Source organism: Lepidochelys olivacea (assembly GCF_965140295.1).
Source record: "Lepidochelys olivacea isolate rLepOli2 genome assembly, chromosome: 5".
Lineage (NCBI taxonomy): Eukaryota > Metazoa > Chordata > Testudines > Cheloniidae > Lepidochelys > Lepidochelys olivacea.
The window spans coordinates 90246453-90270499 of record NC_140415.1 but is presented as its reverse complement, the minus strand read 5'-3'; the positions used below and the strand labels follow the sequence as shown (position 1 = coordinate 90270499).

Below are 24047 nucleotides of genomic sequence, written 5' to 3'. Positions count from 1 at the left end.
CTAGTGAAGTTGAATTGGTTATACTTGCAGTACTGGCAAAGCATACCTCAGGAAATGACTCCATGAGCAATGATGACCATGCAGAAACTGACGTGAACTCCATTAGAATCACTCATGGTACTGGAAGACATCCTACTGGAGGAGCCACATATACCCCAATGATGAACCTGGTACTGAGACCACTGCCAGCACTGGAATAGAACCCAGTACTGAGAACACCATATGCCTTGGTACTGCCTTGGGAGAAAGTACTGCCTCTTTCCTGTCACCAGGTCACATTTTCTGACCATCATCAAGCAGAAATCCATCTCCCTCAAGGTCATCAGGGACCCAGTGGAAAGACCTGGAATCTCTTCTTTCAGGGCTCTGTCACAGCTTTACTTTGACTGGCAATGGACTGGCCACCACCATGCAAGCCAACCATATCTTTATGGCTTGCCACCATGGCCATATTGAAGGCATATTGAAAACCGTCATCTCAGGCTTCCAGGAAGTTGATTCCCTTCTCACTCCAGAAAACTTAGAAGATCACATTCTCCAGCAACATCCCTAGACAGACAACTGACATTGGGCAGGGAGGAATGTCGCGAATCATCAGACATAGTATTGGGACAGCAACACCATCCCCCTTAGCCTCCCAAGAACTTCACTTCATTTTTGCCAGATGAAGCAGTAACTAGCTTTCCAAGAGGTGTTAATGAGGATAGCAGACATTTTGAACATTCAGTCTTCAGTGATACAGGAGAAGTCCCATAAATTATTTGATATCCTGACTGCATTGGATCCTGCTGGAATTGCTCTCCCAATTAAAAAAAGGGATACTCAACCCTGTTAAATCCTTCTTGGCAGACACCTACCACAGCAAAAAGGTTTGTAAAATGGTACCAAGTCCCACAGAAAGGATTTGAACATTTTTATGTTCAACCCAGCCTGGGCTTGTGAGTTGTCTCTGCAGTGCAGGAGAAATCTAGCTCCAACAAGAGCACCCCAAGGGAGAAAGAAAAAATAAAATTGACCTTTCTGGAAGGAAAGCTTACTCCTCCACTTCCCTGGAACTCTCTATAAGTACAACTTTTTAAACATTGGACAGTGTCATCCTTCTTAGCCAAACTTCTACCAGATAGTAGGGAAGAGTTTCAGGACATAATCAGTGAGGACCATTTAGTAGCTAAAACTGCTCTGCAGGTGACCACGGACACCTCAGACACTAGTCAGATACATGGCTAGAGCTATAAAATGCAAAGAGCCTTGTGTTTAATACCGTCAGGCATCCCCAGGGAGGTGCAAGCTGCAATACAAGACCTGCCCTTCGAAAGAATTGAATATTTAGCAAATGCTCTACATTCCATTAAAGATTTGAGGGCCACCCTGTGCTCCTTGGGGATTTGCATACCAGACCCATATTGTAAGTCTTACAAGTATCAGACTCATGAAGTTTGCTCGTCTTCTTCCTTCTCTGTATCACACTCCCCACCTGCTGCAAGACAGCAGATTTGATGGGGTTGTTGGGAGCCATATCCAAATCAGTCCAGGACAGAATGTATTCTTTGGAAGTCACCTTGTCCGTTTCCACCAGGCTTGGTCTTCCATCACATCTGACAGATGGATGTAAGAGATCATAATTCATATGTACCCCATCAAATTCTAATCCTTGCCCCCCAGCCATCCCTTTTCAGGGATACTTTTCTACAAACAGAAGTTGCCTTGTTTCGTCATCTAGAAGCCACAGATGAGGTACTGCAGGATTAGAATGGAAGAGGCTTCTGGTCCTGATATTTCCATATTCTGAAGAAGAAAGGGGGTCTTCATCCTATCATAGACCTCAGAAGACTGAACAAATGCATATGCTGTCTCAGATTCAGGATGGTAATCCTTGCCTCCATTATTCCATCCCTGCAGGCTCAGGACTGGTTCATGGCTCTTGCCTAATAGGATGTATATTTTCATTCACTCAACTCGCAGGAAATACCTGGGGTTCACAGTAGGGCCCAACCATTACCAGTACAACATACTGTCATTCAGACTCTCCATAGAATGGTGAGATAAAATGACATACCTAAGGAGGAGAGGCATCCACAACTACTTGCACCTAGTCAACTGGCTGATCAAAGGCAGGAGACCACCACACCCCTGGAATACATCCTCTTCCTGTTTGCCCAGCTGGCCCTCTTGGTGAACTATAACAAGTCATTTCTCACTCCATGAGAGATAAATAGGAATTAATAGGAGCCATGATCAACTCATGGTCAGTAGAAGTATAGCTACTCGAGGACAGGTCCCTGTCCCTGCAGTCAATACTGAACTAAATAATATCAGATCCAACCATGGTGGTATGGACTTGCCTCGGAATGCTAGGTCATATGTCAGCATGCACATACGTGACATCATGTGCCAGACTTCACCCATGGCCTCTGTAACTCTGGCTGAGGTCAGTCTATTCCCCATCAAGACATCAGATGAATGATAAGGTCATAATCCCACCTTATGTCATCTTGGAACTAAACTGGTAGCTAGACTCCAAGAATGTATGAAGAGGAATACCATTCTCTGCCCCTCCTCCCACAATGACACTAATCATGGATGCATTAGTAACCAGTTGGGGAACTCATCTGAACCATCTCCAGATGCAAGGGACTTAGTTACAGGATGACATGAAATTTGACACAAACATCTTGGAGCTCAGAACTATCAGGCTTCCATGCATGACATTTATCTTTGTTCTATGAAATTAAATTCTGCAATGCAGATCTTGACAGAAAATACATCTAATTTGTACTATATTAACAAGCAAGGAGAAACCTGATCATTACCCCTGTGCCAAGAAGCTATCAAGCTATGGATGTGGTGTCACAAGCATGGAATAACCCCAATGGCTCTTCACCTTCCAGGAGTCAGCAACAACCTGGTGGATTTCTTGCAGACACTCAGTCATTAACCAGGAATCCACACTGGCTGCAACATCTTGAAGAACCACAGTTACCATAAAGTAACCATTCTTTCCCTCTCATTGTTAAAGTGGAACTTTCATACTGAAAAACTCCTAAAACATAGAACACCAGTTTCTATTTCAGAGATAAAACTGGAACAAGGATCGGGATCTAAATTTTAAAGATTGTCACTATCTCTACAATTGGCCAAAACAAAATAGTCATTCTGAGTACCCACAGATTAATTTGGAGAAGGGAATTAAAAAATTGGTTGAGAACTTTACCAAATGGTCTTTAGATCCCTTAAAACAGCTGTGATCCCATTTGTGGTTGTTGCAGAATCTTAATGTGCAGTAGCTTGGCCATTGTGGTGTGCCACCCTTGGCAGTACTCCAAAAACTGGAATTTAATCATTAGCCAAATATAGAGTACTGTTGTCTTGCACCTTCAAGCATAAGATCTTAGTACGCTTACCATTAACTTGTATAGCTACACAATAATATTAGTAATCATGCAATTATCCTGTCCTTTATAATATCTAGCCACAGAATTAGTCTGGATAACCTCCTGCATGAGCAAATTCCTCTGGTAAGCTACACAGTGTGTAAGAAGTATTTAATTTCATTGGTTCTAAAAGTGCTGCTTTTCAGGTTCAGATTTCTTCTTAATCTTGATGTATAAAACAGGGTAAAAGGAAGAACTAATCAGATTTCATAACGCCAACCTACCATCATAAATAGGATACCTTAGTGAAGTCCCCACTGACTTATTTTTGTGTTAATAAATATAGCTGTTACAATTATAGTTCATTATATGTCAGTCCTACAATGCCTATAGCTTTTTTATCTTCACAATTTAAGAAATATGTGGTGAAGACTGAAAAGATCTGATGACCAAACTTAAACCCATTAGGTATAGACTGAGATAATCTAACCTATTTGCCTTTTTAGCTGCAGATATGCACCAGTCAAGCATTTTCATTGACTTATGATAACAAAGAGTATGGTGGAGCTGTCTGTGTTGAATGGGTGGAAGAGGAAAGGGAGATCAGAAATTATGTTTTTCACCATGTTGAGTTTGAGTTGGCACTAAGACATCCAAGAAGAGATGTCATTCAAAGGCAGTTAAAGATGCAAGTCTGACCAAAGGGGGAGAATTCAGGGTTAGAGAGGCAGATCTGTGCATCACCTGCATAGAGGGGGATGTTAGTGAGTGTTGCTTTGAAAAATCTAATTAAGTTCCATCCAGTTATCACTTTTGTCTGTTTTTATTAGTATTTTCAAAAAGCTAAAAGTGATAAGAGATCTTTATGTTCACATAAGTCCTTTCCCAATTGTATTTCATCTCCTCTTACTTGATTCATCAGTAAAGTCTACAGAACTGTGATATTGCAACCATTTCCATGACTGCAGACCACAATGGGGTTTTGTGTGTGTTTGAAGGATCGATCAGAATGAAATCCTGAGTTGTGTGTGTGAAAGAGAACTCTTATTCAATTATGATTACACTCCTTGCTAATGTAGCAAGGAGGCTGCTGAAAATTTCTGGTATAGTCTGTTATTTTTAGTTTACATGTCCTAATATGAAAATCCACACTTTAAAACCACAGATGGTTGCAGAAGTTTGCCACTCAAGGCAACATCATGGGGTGGTTATTGCAAAGATCCCTGGGCAGTAATAAACTGAGTTAATCTTGACCACTGTGACAAAGTTCCTCCTCTACCTTGGAGGGTCTTGCGCCTATTGGGGGATTTGCTCACCTTGGAGCTTCACGGCAGCCCTTAGTTTGGCCGTTTTCGTGACCCCACAGTCCAGGTCAACTACTCCTGTGTCTAACCAGGAGTTGGGAGGTTTGGGGGGAACCTGGGCCCGCCCTCTACTCCGGGCTCCAGCCCAGGGCCCTGTGGAATGCAGTGGTCTAGAGTGCTTCCTGGAACAGCTGTGCGACTGCTACAATTCCCTGGGCTACTTCCCCATGGCCTCCTCCCAACACCTTCTTTATCCTCACCATAGGACCTTCCTCCTGGTGTCTGATAATGCTTGTACTCCTCAGTCCTCGAACAGTATGTATTCTCACTCTCAGCTCCTAGCGCATCTTGCTCCCAGCTCCTTACACACGCACCAGAAACTGAAGTGAGCTCCTTTTTAAACCCAGGTGCCCTGATTAGCCTGCCTTAATTGATTCTAGCAGCTTCTTGATTGGCTGCAGGTGTTCTAATAAGCCTGTCTGTCTTAATTGTCTCCAGAAGGTTCCTGGTTGTTCTCGAACCTTCTGTTACCTTACCCAGGGAAAAGGGACCTACTTAACCTGGGGCTAATATATCTGCCTTCTGTTACTCTCCTGTAGCCATCTGGCCCAACCCTGTCACCACCTATCCAGTAGTAGCCATTGGCTACTCTAATCCATTCAAGTTCTTTTACCACATGTGTGTCTGTGTTGGCGATTCCACGAGGTCAAGGATGATCTCTTTCACAGGTGTTTATTTTTTATGGGTCCTTCAATGACTGAAGAGTCCGATCCTTGAGCCACAAACTCATTGGCAAACATTGCAGGTGGTGTTGGAATTCAGGGTTGGGCCGCGATTGCTGCGTGACAGTTGTTTGTCTTTTTGGGCTTTTTTCTGCAACCAGGGCAAGGTGATTTTCCTCAAAAATGAATATTCCCTGCCTGACAAGTCTTTGCCAGTTATCCCTGTCCTGGGCTACTGTCTCCCAGTGTGTGGTGTCAATGCCACATCTCTTGATGTTTATTTTGAGGATGTCTTTAAAGCATTTCTTTTGGCCTCCCCATTTCATTTCTCCTTTGGTGACTTGGGTGTACAGCAGTTGTTCTGGTAAGCATACATCAGGCATGTGCACACAGTGCCCACTCCATCTTAGCTGGTTCAGGATAATCAGGGCCTCAACACTGAAGATATTGGCCTCTGTGAGGACACTGGCATTAGTGCGGTGAACTTTATGTTGACGATCTTCCAAAGAAAATGCTGGTGCTGACATTCCAGGTTTTCCAGGCGTTTTCTATAGATCACCCAAGTCTCACAGCTGTCAAAGAGAGTTGGGATTACCACCGCTTTATAAACTAAAAGTCTAGTGTGTGTTCTGATGTTGAACACCTGGTGTGACTGTTGAACACCCAAAGGCAAGGCTGGTGCAGCGGATTCTGTGTTGAATCTTGACATTGATGTCTGCCTTCTGTTAGAGATGGCTGCCAAGATAGGCAAAGTATTCTGGTTTCCACTTCTTCTCTGTCAATGTAGATCTTGCTGGGTCTGGTGATTGACTGGGAGCTGGCTGGTGGAGAACTTTTGTTTTGCTGATGTTCAGAGTTAGTCCTACGCTTTTGTAAGCTTCAGAGAAGCAATTAAGGGCTGTTTATAGATCCTCCTTTGAGTGTGCAACTACAGCACAATCATCTGCACACTGGAGTTTGGTTATTGTTTCTGATATTACTTTAGTTGTGGCACAGAGAAGGGAAAGGTTGAAGAGGTTGCCGTCAATCTGATGTTGGATGCCAATGCCCTGTGGTAAACGGTCTTGGGCTAACATTTTCATAGCTGCTAAGAAAATGGAGAAAAAGAAGTGTGCCAGTACACAACCTTGTTTTACATTCGTTTGGATGACAAAGGGCTCAGAGGTAGAGCCACTGCACAGGATGGAGGCAGTCATCTCGTCATGGTGGAATCTTACAATGGTGATAAATTTGCTTGGGCAGTCAAACTTCAACATGATTTTCCACAGAGCCTCATGGTTGACAGAGTCAAAGGCTTTGGTCAGATCGATAAAGGCCATATACAGCTCCTGGTATTGTTCTTGACATTTTTTCTGGATCTGCCTGGCTGATCTGGTGGTGCCTCAAGATGGTCTGAAGCCACACTGGGACTTTGGATGTACTTTCTGTGCAAGAGGGAGCAGGTGATTCAGTAAGAATCTAGCAAGAATCTTCCCAGTGATGGAGACAACGGCAATGCCTCAATAGTTGCCACAGTCGCCCCTGTGTCCCTTTTTGAAAATGGTAATGATGTTAGCATTACATAAGTCAGTGGGGATTTCTTCGGAGCACCAGATTTTGAGGAGCAGCAAATGAAGCTTGTTAGTCAGTGTTTCTTCCCCTACTTTCAGTACTTTAGCTGGTATGCCATCAGGACCCAGTGCTTTTTTGTTCTTCAGTTGTTTAATTGCTTTGCCATCCTCCTCAGGTGTTTGTGGGTTGGCAAGAGTTTCCCAGATTGGGTGCTGTGGATGGAGTTGATGGTGTCGTCAGTCACAGTCATTTTACTACATGTATCACTTTAGGAAATGAGTGTCCTCCAGCATAGGCACTGACTCCGTGGGTGCTCCAAGGGTGAAGTACCCATGAAAATTTTTTTTGCAGGTGCTTAGTACCCACCAGCAGCCAAGCTCCCCCATATCCCCTAGCGCCTCCTGCCCACCAGCAGCCCCCGTCAATCAACTTCTCCCCCTCCCTCCCAGCACCTCCTGAATGCCACGATCAGCTGTTCAGCAGCGTGCAGGAGGCTCTGGGAGAGAGAGGACTTGGCGTCCTCTGGGGAGGGGGTGGGAAGAGCCAGGGTAGAGGTGGGTGGGGCGGGAAGAGCTGGGAAGGGGGTGTGACCTTGGGGGAAGAGGTGGGGCCAGGGGAAGAGTGGGGGCTTGGAGGAAGGGTTGGAGTTGGCATGGGCCTCAGGCAGAGGGGGGTCATGTACCCTCTGGGTAGAGGGGAAGTTGGCACCTATGCATTCCAGTAATACATTAAGAAACATGGTTAACATCTGTCATATGTTTGTTCTCGTATCCTCTCCTTAGGGAAAGAAGTGTGTAAAATGAAGAGTTTAGTTTTGGATTTTTTTTTAAATTATACACACACACACACACACACACACACTGATGTATGTTTGTTAGAGAATGCAAGGTCAAAAAGTGTGCCTTGAATTTGGAGTGGAACGTGTTATGGTTTTGTGATGGTCTTAGTTCTTCTTCAAGAGGTGTCCCTGTGGGTGCTCCACTGTAGGTGTCGGTGCGCCCTTGTGCCGTTGTTTGGAGATTTACAGCAGTTCCCGTATCAGCCACGCATACCAGTCTTGTCTTAATAGTGCGCATGCACTGCCGAACTCCTCAGTTCCTTCTCTACCATCCCCAGCCTGAGTTGGACCTATAGCAGACTCATTTAAAATTTTTTCTCTTTCCCATTCTACATCCTTTTTTTCCCCCTTACTTTAGCACTCTAGTTACTAGATAAGTTCATCCCTTTTAAAAAAAAAAAAATTCGTTCCCGCTTCTTCCTCTCAGCCTCCAGCCGACGCTAATATGCCTGGCTCCCCAGGATTTAAGCGGTGCACTACATGCAGGGTTGCCATCCCTATCTCGGATGGTCACTCCAAGTGTATAAAATGCCTGGGGGAGTCCCTCATTCCTCAAAAATGTGTCCATTGTTTCAAATTAAAATCTAGGGCACATAAAGACAGAGAACTCCTACTGAAAATGATTCTTGGGCAGAAGTCACTAGAACCTGCTTCTCACCCAGGTACGGGCTCCTCAGTGAACCGCAGCCCTCCTGCCTCCAAAAAGGACAAAAAAAAAAAAAGAAAACGCCTGCCTCCCTCAGCCAGAAGGGAAACATTGCAAGCAAAAAGGTCAGTGAGCAGGTCTATTTCTTCTATGTAGACTTCCCCCGGCTCAGCACCTTTGATGTGCTGGTTCCCCTGGCATCGCGCTAATCCCACCTGTGACTGTGGAGACAACGCAAGCTCCCAGTGCTGAGGCTTCAAGTTGCCTGCCTCTCTCATGGCACTATCCGGCACCGCAATGGACACGGTGCCAGCATAGAGGACCTTGCCAGAACAGACCCAGGCTGCGCTTACCTTCCTGGCACCACCAACCTCAGCACATGCATTGAGCGCTATGGTGCGGAGAACGTCGGTGCCGAACAACCCTCCAGAGCTGCAGGCACTCTTAACGGACGGTTTATTTCACACAAGCTCTCCGGCATCGCAGTTCACTCATTCACTGGACCTACAGGTGTCACCTAACCTACAGTTACCTCTACTTGACACCTATTTTTCTCCAGACATTTGCATGTGGTCCGGACACCTGTCTCTGGCTGTATCTCACTTTTCTAGTGATGAGGTAGCCATAGTGCAGGGAGACTTTTCACCACACAAGTTCTCCCAGTCACAGAGCCAAATCAGCACTGGCCACAGAAAAATCTAGGTCTTCGTTCATCAAAGACCTCCCTCCCTGGTATACAAACCCTTGGATAGCACCACCTATGCCCTTCCCTGGTCAGTGACAATATGGTGACCATGGGCACCATATAAGCGATTCCACTATGATCACCCAGATGCCAAAAATAGGAGGAATGCCACCTCGCCACCACCAGTGCATATGGCTACGAATGAGACACAACAAGAAGCTGTTACTCCACAGTTCGATGAACACACTACACATGCTTCCCCAACCCTTGTCAAGCCCGTATCCACTCATGATGAGGCTATACTTCCTCCTCCAACACTGAGGGATGACTTCTTAAAATTTCAAGACCTCTTCAAAAGAGTCGCCAATGAGTTAAGAATTAATCAGGAGGAAGTTTTGTGAAAACCAACATGAGTTGACTGACATCCTGCAACCTTCTTCCACACCAAGATTGCCTTACCTATAAATCCTGGCATTATGAATCCTGCCAAAACCATATGGCAGATACCAGCTACTAGCACGCCTACCTGTAAGTGAGCTGACCGGAAATATTTTATTCCTTCCAAAGGATCTGTGTTCCTTTTACTCACCCAGTGCTAAACTCATTGGTAGTAGAGGTAGCTAACCAAAAGAACAAACACCAGCTCCCAGGTCTACCCCAACTGATAGACAGTAAAAGGCTGGACCTGCTTGGTCATAAAGTCTGTGCTTCATCCACATTACAGTTCCGGATATCTAATTATGCGGCCATTCTGGCAAAATTTGACCACAGAAATTATGAGAAACTCATGGACTTTATTGATGACATTCCAAAGGGCAAAAAACCATCAGTTTAAAGCCATAGTCTCTGATGGACAAATAATCTCCCGTACTGCACTACAAGCTGCGCTTGATGTTGCTAACAGAGCTGTGAGATCGACTGCTACAGCAGTAGTAATGCATCGAGCTTCATGGCTCTCATCCTCTTCTTTTCCTTGCAAGGTTCAGAATACCATCAAAGATCTCCCTTTTGATGGTGGAAAAACTATTTGCCAGTAACACCAACAATGTGCTTCACTCCATGAAGGACTTGAGAATGACATTACGGTCTCTCGGTATCCAAACGGCTGCAAATAGGAGGAGACAATATAGATACCAACCTTATCAACATCCACGCTATCCAACATGTACTCAACAAAGTCATAGACCAAGATGTCAACAAAAAAAAATGAGGAGTATTTTTGGCACCTTAGAGACTAACAAATTTATTTGGGCATAAGCTTTCGTGGGCTAAAACCCACTTCATCAGATGCATGCAGTGGAAAATACAGTAGGAAGATACCTATACACAGAGAATATGAAAAAATGGGTGTTGCCATACCAAGTGTAACGAGACCAATTAATTAAGGTGGGATATTATCAGCAGGAGAAAAAAACCTTTTGTAGTGATAATCAGGATGGCCCATTTCAAACGGTTGACAAGAAGGTGTGAGTAACAGTAGGGGAAAAATTAGCATGGGGAAATAGTTTTTAGTTTGTGTAATGACTCATCCACTTCCAGTCTTTATTCAAGCCTAATTTAATGGTGTCCAGTTTGCAAATTAATTCCATTTCTGCAGTTTCTCGTTGGAGTCTGTTTTTGAAGTTTTTTTGTTGAATAATTGCGACTTTTAGGTCAGTAATTGAGTGAACAGGGCGGTTGAAGTGTTCTCCGACTGGTTTTTGAATGTTATAATTCTTGACATCTGATTTGTGTCCATTTATTCTTTTGCATAGAGATTGTCCGGTTTGGCCAATGTACATGGCAGAGGGGCATTATTGGCACATGATGGCATATATCACATTGGTAGATGTGCAGGTGAATGAGCCTCTTATGGTGTGGCTGATGCGATTAGGTCCTATGATTGTGTCCCTTGAATAGATGTGGACAGAGTTGGCAATGGACTTTGTTGCAAGGATAGGTTCCTGGTTAGTGTTTTTCTTGTGTGGTGTGTGGTTGCTGGTGAGTATTTGTTTCAGGTTGGGGGGCTGTCTGTAAGTGAGGACTGGCCCATCTCCCAAGATCTGCGAGAGTGAGGGATCATCCTTCAGGATAGGTTGTAGATCCTTGATGATGTGCTGGAGAGGTTTAAGTTGGGGGCTGAAGGTGACGGCTAGTGGCATTCTGTTACTTTCTTTGTTGGGCCTGTCCTGTAGTAGAGGACTTCTGGGTATTCTTCTGGCTCTGTCAATCTGTTTCTTCACTTCAGCAGGTGGGTACTGTAGTTTTAAGAATGCTTGATAGAGATCTTGTAGGTGTTTGTCTCTGTCTGAGGGATTGGAGCAAATGCGGTTGTATCTTAGAGCTTGGCTGTAGACAATGGATCGTGTAGATCTACAAAAACACTAACCCAGGAACTTATCCCGGCAACAAAGCCCATTGCCAACTCTGTCCACATATCTATTATTCATCAAGAATTACAACATTCAAAAACCAGTCGGAGAACACTTCAACCTCCCTGGTCACTCAATTTCAGACCTAAAAGTCGCAATTCTCCAACAAAAAAACTTCAGAAACAGACTCCAATGAGAAACTGCAGAACTGGAATTAATTTGCAAACTGGACACCATTAAATTAGGCTCAAATAAAGACTGGGAGTAGTTGGGTCATTATGCAAAGGAAAAACAATTTCTCCATGCTAGTTTTCCCCCCCTACTGTTACTCACACCTTCTTGTCAACTGTTTGAAATGGGCCGTCCTGATTATCACTAGAAAAGGTTTTTTTTTCCCTCCTGCTGATAATATCCCACTTTAATTAATTGGCCTCGTTACAGTTGGTATAGCAACACCCATTTTTTCATGTTCTCCTGTATATTCTCTTTCATGTTCTCTCTTCTGACTGTATTTTCCACTGCATGCATCTGATGAAGTGGGTTTTAGCCCATGAAAGCTTATGCCCAAATAAATTTGTTAGTCTCTAAGGTGCCACAAATACTCCTCGTTTTTTTTGCTGATATGGACTAACATGGTTACCATTCTGAAACCTGTCAAGATATCAACATCGCTGCACCAATTCATTGGTTCAGTGTTGACCCCCTCCCACTAATAAGCAAATTTGAAAATGTGACCAAGGGTCTAGAAAATATCATCCCTACTTCAGTGGCCATTTTCTCTCCCTCCTCCCCATGTCCCTTTTCAGGGACTCCTCTCACGAACAACTGCTCCACCAAGAGGTGCACCACCATCTCCAATTAGGAGCAGTACAACCAGCGCCTGACCAACATAGAGGAAAAAGGTTCTACTCCCATTACTTTAACACAAAAGAAAACTGGGGGATGGCGACCCATTCTCGACCTCAGATACCTCAATAAATTCGTTAAATAAAATAAAAAAAATACAAAATGGTGACTCTTGCAACCATAATTCCAGCACGGGAGCAGGGAGATTGGGTTTCATCCCTCGACCTGCAGGATGCTTATGTTCCTGTGACCATACATCCTGCCCACAGACATTTTATTCGCTTCGTTCTGGGCCCACAACACTACCAGTACAGGTTCCTAACTTTTGGCCTCTCGACTGTGCCTCGTGTCTTTTCCAAACTCCTCGCAGTCATAACAGCTCATCTCAGAAGGCAGCGAATCATAATTTTTACTTACCTGAACAACTGCCTTTTCAAAGCCAGGACCCTCCAAGAAGCCATTCAGTCCACACAATGGACGGTTCAATGTTTCCATACTCTTGGCCTGTGAATGAACAAAGAAAATCTTCACTCACTCCCACCCAACAACTGGAGTTCATAGGAGCACATTTTGACTCATGCAAAAGAATAGCATCTCTCCCACTCCATCTTTTTAGCACTATCAACCTTTTCGTTCCCAAGCTGTACAACAGTCCACAAGTGGCTGCACGAGCTTGCCTACAACTCTGAGGCCACATGGCCTCTTGCACTTTGTAGTCAGGAACGCTCACCTCTTCATGAGGCGTTTCCAAAGCTGGATTCCACTGTCTACAGACTGAATGTCCATGGTCTGAACAAACGTTTATACGTACCTCCCAGAGTCTAGGACTCCCTCCACTGGTGGACATTGCCTCACAACCTTTGCTCCGGGGTCCCCTTTCAACAGGACATCCCGTCGGTTGTCATAACTACAGATGCATCCCTTAAAGGACAGGGAGTACACATGCCCCAATACACTACCCAGGGTCTTTCATCTCCTGCCGAGACGTCCCTTCACATCAATGTCTAGAACTCTGAGTGATACGCAATGCCTGCCTCCAATTTCTGCCTTTCATACAAAACCAACATGTCAGGATAATGACCGACAATATTGCCTGCATGTTCTATGTAAACAGGCAGGGAGTGGGGGCGCGATCTCACTCCCTTTGAACAGAAGGGATGAAATGATGGAACTGGTGTCTCAGACAAAATGGGAACTAAATGAGGATACAGTACTAGACATACTAGGATACTCAATCACAGACCTTTTCGCAACTGCAGCAAACAAGAAATGCCCAAGATTTTGTTCCAGAGTGGGGACTAGGCAAACACTCCTCAGGGGATGCGTTCATGTTCCCATGGAACACTGACCTAATGTATGCATTTCCCCGATACCACTCATACACAAATTATTGATAAAAATATGAACACACCAAGCCAGGGTCCTAATGATAGCCCCACATGGCTCAGACAGGCATGATACCCCTTCCTTACTATGATGTCGCCTTCCACACCCATCCCATTACCCTCCGCCCGAATCTCTGGTCCCAACAGGGTCTACTACTCCACCCCAATTTAACCATGTTACACCTCAAGGTTTGGCTCCTTCATGGTTCTCTCATGCCGAGCGAACTTGCTCAGAGCAGGTTCAAAATGTACTCCTTCTTAGCACAACAAATTCTACATGCAGCACCTGCCTTCATAACTGGACAAGATTTACACACTGGTGGGTTTTCACAAACACCGCTCCCTTTTCCCATGCTTCTCCTGCTAATCCTCTACTATCTGTTAGAGATTAAATTCTCTGGACTCTCCCCGAGTCCCATCAAACTCCACTTGACTGCAGTTACAGTGTTCTATGATGCCATCGACAATAGGACTATCTTTGCTCATCCCATTACTAAGCGATTGCTTAAGGGACCGCAAACCCTTTACCCAGATATCAAACAGCCTAATCCATCTTGGGACCTCCCCTTAGTCTTAACATGCTGTTATAAATATAAAGGGAAGGGTAACCACCTTTCTGTATAAAGTGCTATAAAATCCCTCCTGGCCAGAGGCAAAAGCCTTTCACCTGTAAAGGGTTAAGAAGCTAAGATAACCTCGCTGGCACCTGACCAAGATGACCAACGAGGAGACCAGATACTTTCAAAGCTGGAAGTGGGGGGAACAAAGGGTCTGTCTGTCTGTCTGTGTGATGCTTTTGCCGGGAACAGAACAGGAATGGAGTATTAGAACTTGTTTGTAAGTAATCTAGCTAGAAATGCATTAGATTTCCTTTTGTTTAAATGGCTGGTAAATAAGCTGTGCTGAATGGAATGTATACTCCTGTTTTTATGTCTTTTTGTAACTTAAGGTTTTGCCTAGAGGGATTCGCTATATTTGGAATCTGATTACCCTGTAAGGTATTTACCATCCTGATTTTACAGAGGTGATTCTTTTACTTTTTCTTTAATTAAAATTCTTCTTTTAAGATCCTGATTGCTTTTTCATTGTTCTTAAGATCCAAAGGGTTGGGTCTGTGTTCACCTATGCAAATTGGTGAGGATTTTTATCAAGCCTTCCCCAGGAAAGGGGGTGTAGGGCTTGGGGGGATATATTTTGGAGGGAAGATGTCTCCAAGTGGGCTCTTTCCCTGTTCTTTGTTTAACATGCTTGGTGGTGGCAGCATAGGGTTCAAGGACAAGGCAAAGTTTGTACCTTAAGGAAGTTTTTAATCCAAGCTGGTAAGAATAATCTTAGGGGGTCTTTCATGCAGGTCCCCACATCTGTACCCTAGAGTTCAGAGTGGGGAAGGAACCTTGAAACATGCCTAACCCAAAACCATTTGAACCATTAGCCACATGTTCCCTCCTACATCTCTCTATGAGAACTGCATTTCTGGTAGCGATTGCCTGTGCAAGATGCACAGTAGAAATTGCAGTACTCATGGTAGATCCGCCATACTCCATATTTTTTAAGGACAAAGTCACCCTGCGCTTAGTCCCTGAAATTTTCTGAAGGTGCACTCATCTTTCCATGTCAATGAACCTATCCATCTCCCTATCTTTTCCAAAACCACATGCAAATTCCTTTGAATCTACGATGCACACTTTGGATGTGCACAGAGTTTTGTCCTTCTACTTCGACAGGACTAAAACCTTTAGGCGATCCGACAAGCTATTCATCCCCATTGCAGAACGCTCTGAGGGCTCATTTATCTCTAACCACTGACTTTCCAACTGGATCTCAAGTTGCATTTGTCTCTGTTATCAACTACAGAACATGACTCCTCCTACCTTTATCAGGACTCACTCCACCAGATCCATGGCGGCCTCAGTGACCTTTCTACATAACGTCCCCTTTTAAGGTCATGTCCAGAGCTGCCATTTGGGCTTTTGAAAATGTTTGCAAAACAGTATGCTCTTACACAGGGACCCATCACCGATACACATGTGGGCAGAGCTGTTCTATCTACTGTATTCCTTCCAGACTCCTTGAGAGATGCTGCTTTTCAGGCACCTACAGTGGAGCACCCACAGAGACACCTCTTGAAGAAGAAGAGGTTACTCAACTGTGTAGTAACTGACATTCTTCGAGATGAGTGTCCCTGTGGGTGCTCCACTCCCCACCTTCCCCCCCTCAACTTTGGAGCTGGGGCGGCCTCCATTGCAGAGAAGGAACTGAGGAGTTGGGCCGTACATGCGCACTATTAAGACATGGCTGGTATGTGAGGCAGGCTCCGCACATGCGTGGCCGATACGGGTACTGCTGTAAAAATCTCCGAACAACGGCACAGGGGCGCACCGACACCTACAGCAGAGCACCCACAGCGACTCATCTCAAAGAATGTCAGTTACTGCACAAGTGAGTAACCTCCTCTTTCTGTAGGGATTCATTCCACAGTTCTAGGTTGACCCCTGAAAAAACACTGTCTCTTCAATGAATGACCTTTATCCTTATTGTAGGGAGTTCCATTGTGCTAGAAGAACAAAACTGTCAACAAGAGTCTTCATCCTGGAGCTTTAGATGGCCTTTTTTAATATCCTTGGCCCAGGCCATTGAGGACCAAAACCTTGTTTCAATATTCTGTGGGAAGTCAGAGTCAGGGGTGCAGGATTGCTTTGTTGTGTTCATGGTCGTCTGCTTTGCTCAGACAATGTGCTGCAACCTTCTGCACCAGTTGGACTTTCCTAAGTGTTGAGGGCTTCTGGTATGTTGCAGTGCTGTAGTCCAGCTGAGAAGTGATGAAGGCTTGAATAACTAACACTGGGTCATCATGCGCCAAGATGAGATGGTGTCTCCTAGCCCAGTGGCTTTCAACCTTTCCATACTACTGTACCCCTTTCAGTAGTCTGATTTGTCTTGCGTACCCCCAAGTTTCACTTCACTTAAAAACTACTTGCTTATACAATCAGACATGAAAATACAAAAGTGTCACAGCACATTATTACTGAAAAAATGCTTACCTTTTCATTTTACCATATAATTATAAAATAAATCAATTGGAATATAAATATTGTACTTATATTTCAGTGTATAGCATATAGAGCAATATAAACGAGTCATTGTCTGTATGAAATTTTGGTTTGTACTGACTCTGCTAGTGCTCTTTATGTAGCCTGTTGTAAAACTGAGCTGATATCTAGATGAGTTGATGTACCCCCTGGAAGACCTCTGCGTACCCCAGGGTTACACGTACCCCGGGTTGAGAACCACTGTCCTAGCTAACCAGAGATGATAAAGTGTTACTCATGATTAAGATAAAGATTCTGTCATGGATATTTTTAGTAAAACTCAGGCACAGGTCGTGGGCAATAAACAAACATTCATGGAAGCCCGCGACCTGTCCCAGAGTTTTACTGATAATCCTGGGGTAGGAGGGCAGGGAGAACAAATAGAGCACTTCTGGGGACTTGCAGCTGCTCCTGTGGCAGGGGCTGACTGCTGCTGTTCCAGCCCCAGGGGGGCTGATCCAACCCCAGCCACCGCTCCAGCAGGCACAGGGATATTCCGTTGGGCCTGCAGCCGACTACTGGTTATCTGTTCCGGTGAGCCTGGGGCCGACTGCCTGTCAACTAATGTGCTCTCTAAATTTTTACATCCATGTGCAGAATGAATTTTGTTATGTGAACCAATATGGAGGTGATGAATGGCAGGGATGGGGCCGAGGGGTTCAGATTGTGGGAAGGGGCTCAGGGCTGGGGCAGAGGGTTGGCGGTGCCCTGGGCCAGGGATGAGAGGTTTGGGGTGCAGGCTGCCCCAGGGCTGTGGCATGGAGAGAGGACTCCCCCCCCAGCCCTCTCCCGCTGCAGGAGCCCAGGGCTAGTGGAGAGCCCCTCTCCCTAGCCACGGCAGCTCTGCGGCCAGGGGTAGAGGCGCCTCTCCCTGCTGCAGCCCTGCATGCCCCCTACCTCTCTCTTCTCCAGTCCAGGCCCCTGTGGCTATGTGCCTGCATGGCTAATGATAGCCTGCTGCACAGCCACGCAGCTTAGAGGGAATTTAGTTCTCAGCTGTTCCAGCCCCAGGGGCCCTGACCCAACCCCAGCCGCTGCTCTAGCCGTTCCCCAGTAGTCACAGAGGTCCTGAAAAGTTACGGCATCTGTGACCTCCGTGATAGAATAGGATCCTTGCTAAACTCCCACATAGCTGCATCTTGAGTATCAGTGAAAAGTCTTGGAGCATTCCTTAAGCTACAGACTGAATTGACCAATTGTGGGTGTGTACCTTCAACCAAAGGAGACTGCATCATGACTAAACTCTTCAGAATGCTTTCCTCTGTCCACCACTATCACCTCTGTCTTGTCCAGGGTTAGCTTCAACCAGCTTTTCTTCATCCATGACCCAATCTGATCCAAGCTTTTGGCTATCTTGGTGGTAGTGGTATGATTGTATGTGGGGAAGGATGGGTAGAATTGTGGGTCATCTACATATTTCTGGTCCTTGAGTCCAGGTCACCTGACCAGTTCACCTAGTGGCTGTATGTAGATGTTGAATAGGACCAGACTGAGAATTGATCCTTGTGGGACCCAGGAATTTTCAGATGAAATGGGGTTTCATTAGAAAATGCCAATTAATCAAACCTGAAATGTGTCACAAACACATTTTGGGTTTGATGAACTTCTGCTGAACCACAGGCATGTTTCTGTTAGAAAATGGGGACTGTCTTTTGATTTACAATAATTCCTAGTTCTGTATGAAATGTAATGCTCTGAATACTTGCATATTAAAAATGACTTTAGGTTAGATGGACCACTGGTTCCCAAACTTTACTAGATCATTACCAGCTGCTTGAAAAATAGATGTTTGAAGAACCACATGCTTATTTCTCCTTTTTGTGCATGTTTATTTTAGGCATTAATAGGCTTACCTTAATTACTCATGGACTCACGAGTAAAATAAATGCCTGAAGAAGCTTAAAATGTTAGGGCTATCCAAAAAACAAGAATACAGTTCAGTGAAAAATTGTGAGGCTTTGATATTTGTTTTCTTTCTGATGTGGAGTGAAACCAAAAATAAAACAGAGAGCAAGACAGAGACCTCCCCAGAATAGCCAAGATTACCTTGGATGTAAGAGAGCAAGGTTGAAGTCCTGCTCAGGATCAGGCGAAGCAAGGACTTGAGCCTCAGTCTCTCCCATCCTAGGTGAGTGCCCTAACCCAGTGGTTCTCAAGCAGGGGTCTGCCGCCCATTGGGGAGGCTGCAAGCCATTTCAGAGGGTCTGCCAGGCGTCCCATGGGGCTGAAGCTCTGAGGCTCTGGGGTTCCAAGCCCTGGCAGAAGCCACCCCGCAGGGATGAAGCCCTGAGACCCCCAACCGTGTGGAGCTAAAGCTCCGAGCCACCCCCCCCACCCCAAAGGGCTAAAGCCCTGAGCCTCCCGCTGACATTTTTGGTATGCCACTTAAGTACATTCAATGGGTTGATCTTTTTTTTTTTAACTTGTCTAATTTAAGTTTGAAGTTCTTGCTAATTCTTATCTTGATTACTGCTGAATTTGAGCCAAATTTCAGTCTGGTTCTCTTTTTACAAAATTTAAATCAAGAAAAATACAAAGCATTTTGACAAGTATCGGGGGTAGCCATATTAGTCTGTATCCACAAAACAACAAGGAGTCCAGTGGCACCGTAAAGACTAATGGATTTATTTGGGCATAAGCTTCATGGGTAAAAAACCCACTTCAGATGCATGGAGTGAAAATTACAGATGCAGACGTTGTATACAAAGCATTTTGAGTAGCTTTCGGAGAAAACAAAGGAAGTGCCATTAATGAGAAGGGTGTGTGTGTGTAAAATGGAAGGCAGCTCAGACGGGGAAAGAAGTAGAGAGTTGGGGGTGTCTTGGCTGGAAGTTAGGGGTATTACCTGGGTATCAGGCAGTTTCAGCTCAATGAAGCCTTTTTTGCTTCTCCGCTGGTCTGACTCCCAATCAAGCAGGGCCCCGCCCCCTGGTTGCTTGCAGTGCTGGGCAAATTGCTCAAGGGTTCATCCTGCTCTGAGAAGATTCCAACTGCAGCAGACCAACTTGCTCCTGAAGAGCCAGGCCTGCATCTAGGCTTTTATTCAGCAGACCGACCAATCATCCCCATCCCCAACTTCCCTGCAGAGACAGGAGAGAATTCCTCATGTGTCCCCTGCTTCGCAGCCTAGCAGGGGTCAGGCTGCAGCCTCTGTAAGGCACAGGTTACAGATGGATTATGCCCTGCAGCAGCTTCCTGGAGCATGCCCTTTAAGTCTTGTGAGTCCTTGCAGCTGCAAGTTTTGCCTACACTCTGAACTAGCACTGTATGCATGTTCTTTTTCAGAAAAAAGGAGCTCTGGTGATGTGGCCTTTGCAAGTTTGCCTCATGTCTTGAGCTGTGCAATGTGGCACAAGCTGAAGGCTAGGCTCAGTAGAAATCCAGCTCGCTATGCACTAGGTCAGAGCACAGTGCTCATCTGCACAGCCACAGTGCACAACACACGGCTAATAAAACTACTGTGCTGGCATTGTTGGTGAATGTTGTTCCCCATTATGGCTAAAATTGTCCACGCACATGCATTTTGTTTCACAACCACTTTCTGGCAAGCTGCACCTCATGCAACCACTGTTGATTTGAAACTGAACAATTTCTTTTCAACAGTGTCTGGTATACCACTTACAACATTCTCCTGTACCACAGTTTGGGAATCACTGAGATAGGTTGTATTACAGAATTATGTGAATTATGGAATGTGGATTAAGTTCTGTTTGTTTAATTGTTCTTAAATACACATGCACACACTTTATGGGAGGGGATGGCTCAGAGGACTAGTAATGAGATATGTCCCTTTCATCTTTTGGTGAATAATGACTGGTTATTAGTAAGCAAAAATATTTATTGTCTGTTCATTGGATTAAGTAAAATTAGCTGCTTGTATTCATCTTTCTTGGCAATAAAAGCAGAGACCAAGGTTTAAATGGGTATCGAGACTAGACTCTTAGAGTTGGTCCCCCTGCGACATATTAATGGTGTTTGAAAGGAAGCTTGGACTGCTGCTTCCTGTGCTGTCCCTATTTTGTGGAGGGGAAAAATAGGGCTGAAGTTTCCAGAACTGCTAGTTTGCCACCTTTCGCTCATACTAAAACTATATTTAAAGTCTCCAGAATTTTTTTCAGTCATGTTGATAGACTCCTAAAGAAGTGCTGTCTAGTCCTCTTTGACTACCCTGTGTGGGACCTCTTGGAAAGAAGTTTGAAGGCGAGGAAGAATTAGTACTTCAATACTGTGGCTGTGGTATGGAAGACACCATTTACAGAGGAGGGGGAAATTTTGCATAATTTGTCTTTCGTTTTTCTTCTCTGTGATTAAACTTATAGGACTGCTAGGCACTAATAACTAGTATAGACTTCCGTCGTGCCTATTGAGGCTTGGCAATCTGAAGACCCAGTACTAAAGAGTTAACATAGTTTGAATTTGTTCTGGATATTACTGTCTGTCTGACTGAGAATCCCCAAGGCTCTGTGTGGCAGGCTCTCTCTTTCAAAGCTCCGGTTGTTTTTTGCTGACATGCACGCAAAATGACAAACCAAAGAAGAAAAAGAATGGAAGGCTTATACTTTTCTGTAGTGTATTAAATGTAGATGAAAGAGGCCATTCATTCTTGCAGGTGTAGTCTTGTGAGCTGTTAAGCTGTGTTCAGGTATGAAAAGTGAAATATGTAGCCGGGTGTAATGAGTTCAATATCCTTCCTTCTCATATACCTCCATCTCAAATATCTCTGTCTTTTTTTGTCTGCCTTTGTTCATAATGTAACACTGCTGTCTACGTAGTATCTCCTAATTAAATACCATGCAATATGATGTCACGTCTGGGAGGGAAGAGCAAGTACTATATCCCAGCTTAGTGTTGGCTTTCAGTTTAACCTCAGCTGTTTGCGCAGCCACACACAAAATCACATTAGAGGGATACATTTCTTGTTATTTCTACTTCTTTTCACATTAGCTAAGCTATTTCAGGGATTCTCAACCTTTTTCTTTCAGAGCCCCCCTCCCCCAACATGAAATAAAAACTGCAGAGCCAGAGGAAGGAAGGCTCCGGGCTTCAGCCTCAGGGGGGTGCTTCTGTCCTGCAGGGCTGGGGCAGGGGGCGCTTAGGAGCCCCGTGGGATGGAAGGCTTGAGGGTTTTGCCCCACAGGATGGGTTCTCAGCTCTTTAGCACCTTGGGGTGGGGGGTGGCTTGGGGCTTTAGCTCTGTAGGAGCAGTTTAGGGCTGCAGTCCCGTGGGGCAGCTTCTGTCAGGGCTCAGGGTACCAGAACTCCAAGCTTCAGCCCCAGGGCTCCAAGTGGCCTTGCTTGGCAGACCCCCTGAAATGGCTCACAGTCCCGCAGTGGGTTGCGGACCTCCAGCTGAGAACTGCTAAGCTATTTAGCACAAATTCAATTCCAGAGTAGAATGGAGACTAATGCACTAGTGAGTAGTGACTGAAGATACCAACCTATTATCATCATTTTGGGCAATGAAAGTTTGTAATGCATTAGTTCTTTACTCACTTATCAAAAATTTAATTGATTTGCAATCATTTTAGGCCAAACAAAGAGAACACAGGAGAAGTGAGTGAGTCTGGAACATGCATAATCAAACATGGTCTTAATGCAGAAAAAATCTTCATGCAGGTTCATTACTTGAAGGTAAGAGTGCGAAACTGACCTAACTGAAGCTGATGTTACTAACACATTTTATAAACACTTATTTTTGTGTATTCTTTAATTAATAGCATCATCTTTGTCTTTGGTACTGATTTCTTCCAGGGCTATTTCCTTCTGCAATCTCTAGCCAAGAAAATTGGAGAGGCTACATATTTTGAATTTTTAAGAAAGTTTGTGCAGAAGTTTCATGGACAACTGATCCTTTCTCAGGTACTCTGCTGGTACTTGTTGCCCAGTTTTTGAAAAATAAGTGACTTTTATTTTCTGTTTGACTATTTAAATCACTGCTTTTGGAAATTTAAAATGTGGCTAGGACATAGGACACCGAGTCAGGAAACTTGGATTCTGTTTTAAACTCCAACATGAACTCCGTTTTTCCTAAAGCAAGTCACACATCACTTCTGTGCCCCATTTTCCCAATCTGTAAAATGGAGACGATATTTACTGTCCTTTATAAACTTGGAACTTTGCATAAAAAGTGTTCTACAAGTGATATGTATGTATTATTATTATTCAGCACTTCATGGCAACAAGGGGTATAAATTGAGATCATCCTGCTCCAGAAGTACAGACCTCTGCAACTTGAACTAAATATAAATTCCCATTAGCTGTTAGCAGTAAAAACTAAATACTATGTATATACTGGAAGGATACAATCCTGCTCCCTTGAGGTCAGTGGCAAATATTCCATTGAAATCAATGGAAACAGAAATTAGTTCTTAGTGTAATTGATATGAGATACTGTATCTGATCTTATAATAGTATATACTGTATTGTGCAGTCATCACTGTGGCGTTGTCTGAGTGCCTTGAAGTTGCATTGCTGTCAGACTGACTCATGTGCACCCATTTATTCAGGTTCGAGTACCTGTGTCAGACTTTGACATGATAAAGATTATTTCATTTAAATACATTGAAGGTGGCATGGGAACAAAACCTGCATTTATATTTGTTGCTTTGGACTTTCAAGATTCTGGACTTGTATGTGTATTTGGAACATTGCAAGCACATTGCAGCAGTTATGTGCTGAGTTAAACTGGGTAATCAGCAAGTGCAGGAAAAATAGTGACTGCTAAGGGTGGCCTTAAGATTCACTCTGAAAGGAGATTCTTTTTAAAGCCAGGCCCGAAGAAGGGAAGAGACTTGCTGCCTAACTGCTAACTATTTCTATGCAGAGTTACAAGTCTTTGCTGCAGCCAAAGAAGAAAGCTGGGGAAAGCTATTCCATGACTCTAACTGCTCCAGTAAAAGAACAAGTTAGTAGTACTTATACCCATTCTTTAGTCTTGTGTACACTAGGTGCAGCTTTACCTCTTGAGGGAACACTGGGCACCCTAAGGTAGATAAGGTTCCCACTGCTTGCAACTGTTTTGAATACCAGGTCAATTAGACTTCCTTGGAGAAGTTTTAATTGGCACAGAGTAAAAAATACCAATCGGTGTGGAAGACTTGTCTACACTAGGGCTACCAAGTTGTGAACACCAGTGCTCTAGTGTTAGCACCAGCTGGAAGCTTTTTTGGAAATTATAGCAAGAAAGCAAAAAGCTGGCTAATGCCCTTAATTTGACTGCAGGAAAAGTATTGGATTGGGGTAGAAAAAGTCAGCCTTGT

The 24047-nt window shown here is 44.4% G+C and overlaps 1 protein-coding gene across 1 annotated transcript in view; it reads left to right on the top strand.

Moving 5' to 3' along the window:
• The window catches only part of AOPEP (aminopeptidase O (putative)), a 391354-nt gene that overhangs the window by 200522 nt on the left and 166785 nt on the right, over positions 1–24047 (top strand). Inside the window, exons 14-15 of the mRNA XM_084629083.1 lie at positions 22317–22419; positions 22540–22647. Coding sequence (XP_084485209.1) covers positions 22317–22419; positions 22540–22647 — 211 coding nt within the window. The remainder of the gene's footprint in view (positions 1–22316; positions 22420–22539; positions 22648–24047) is intronic.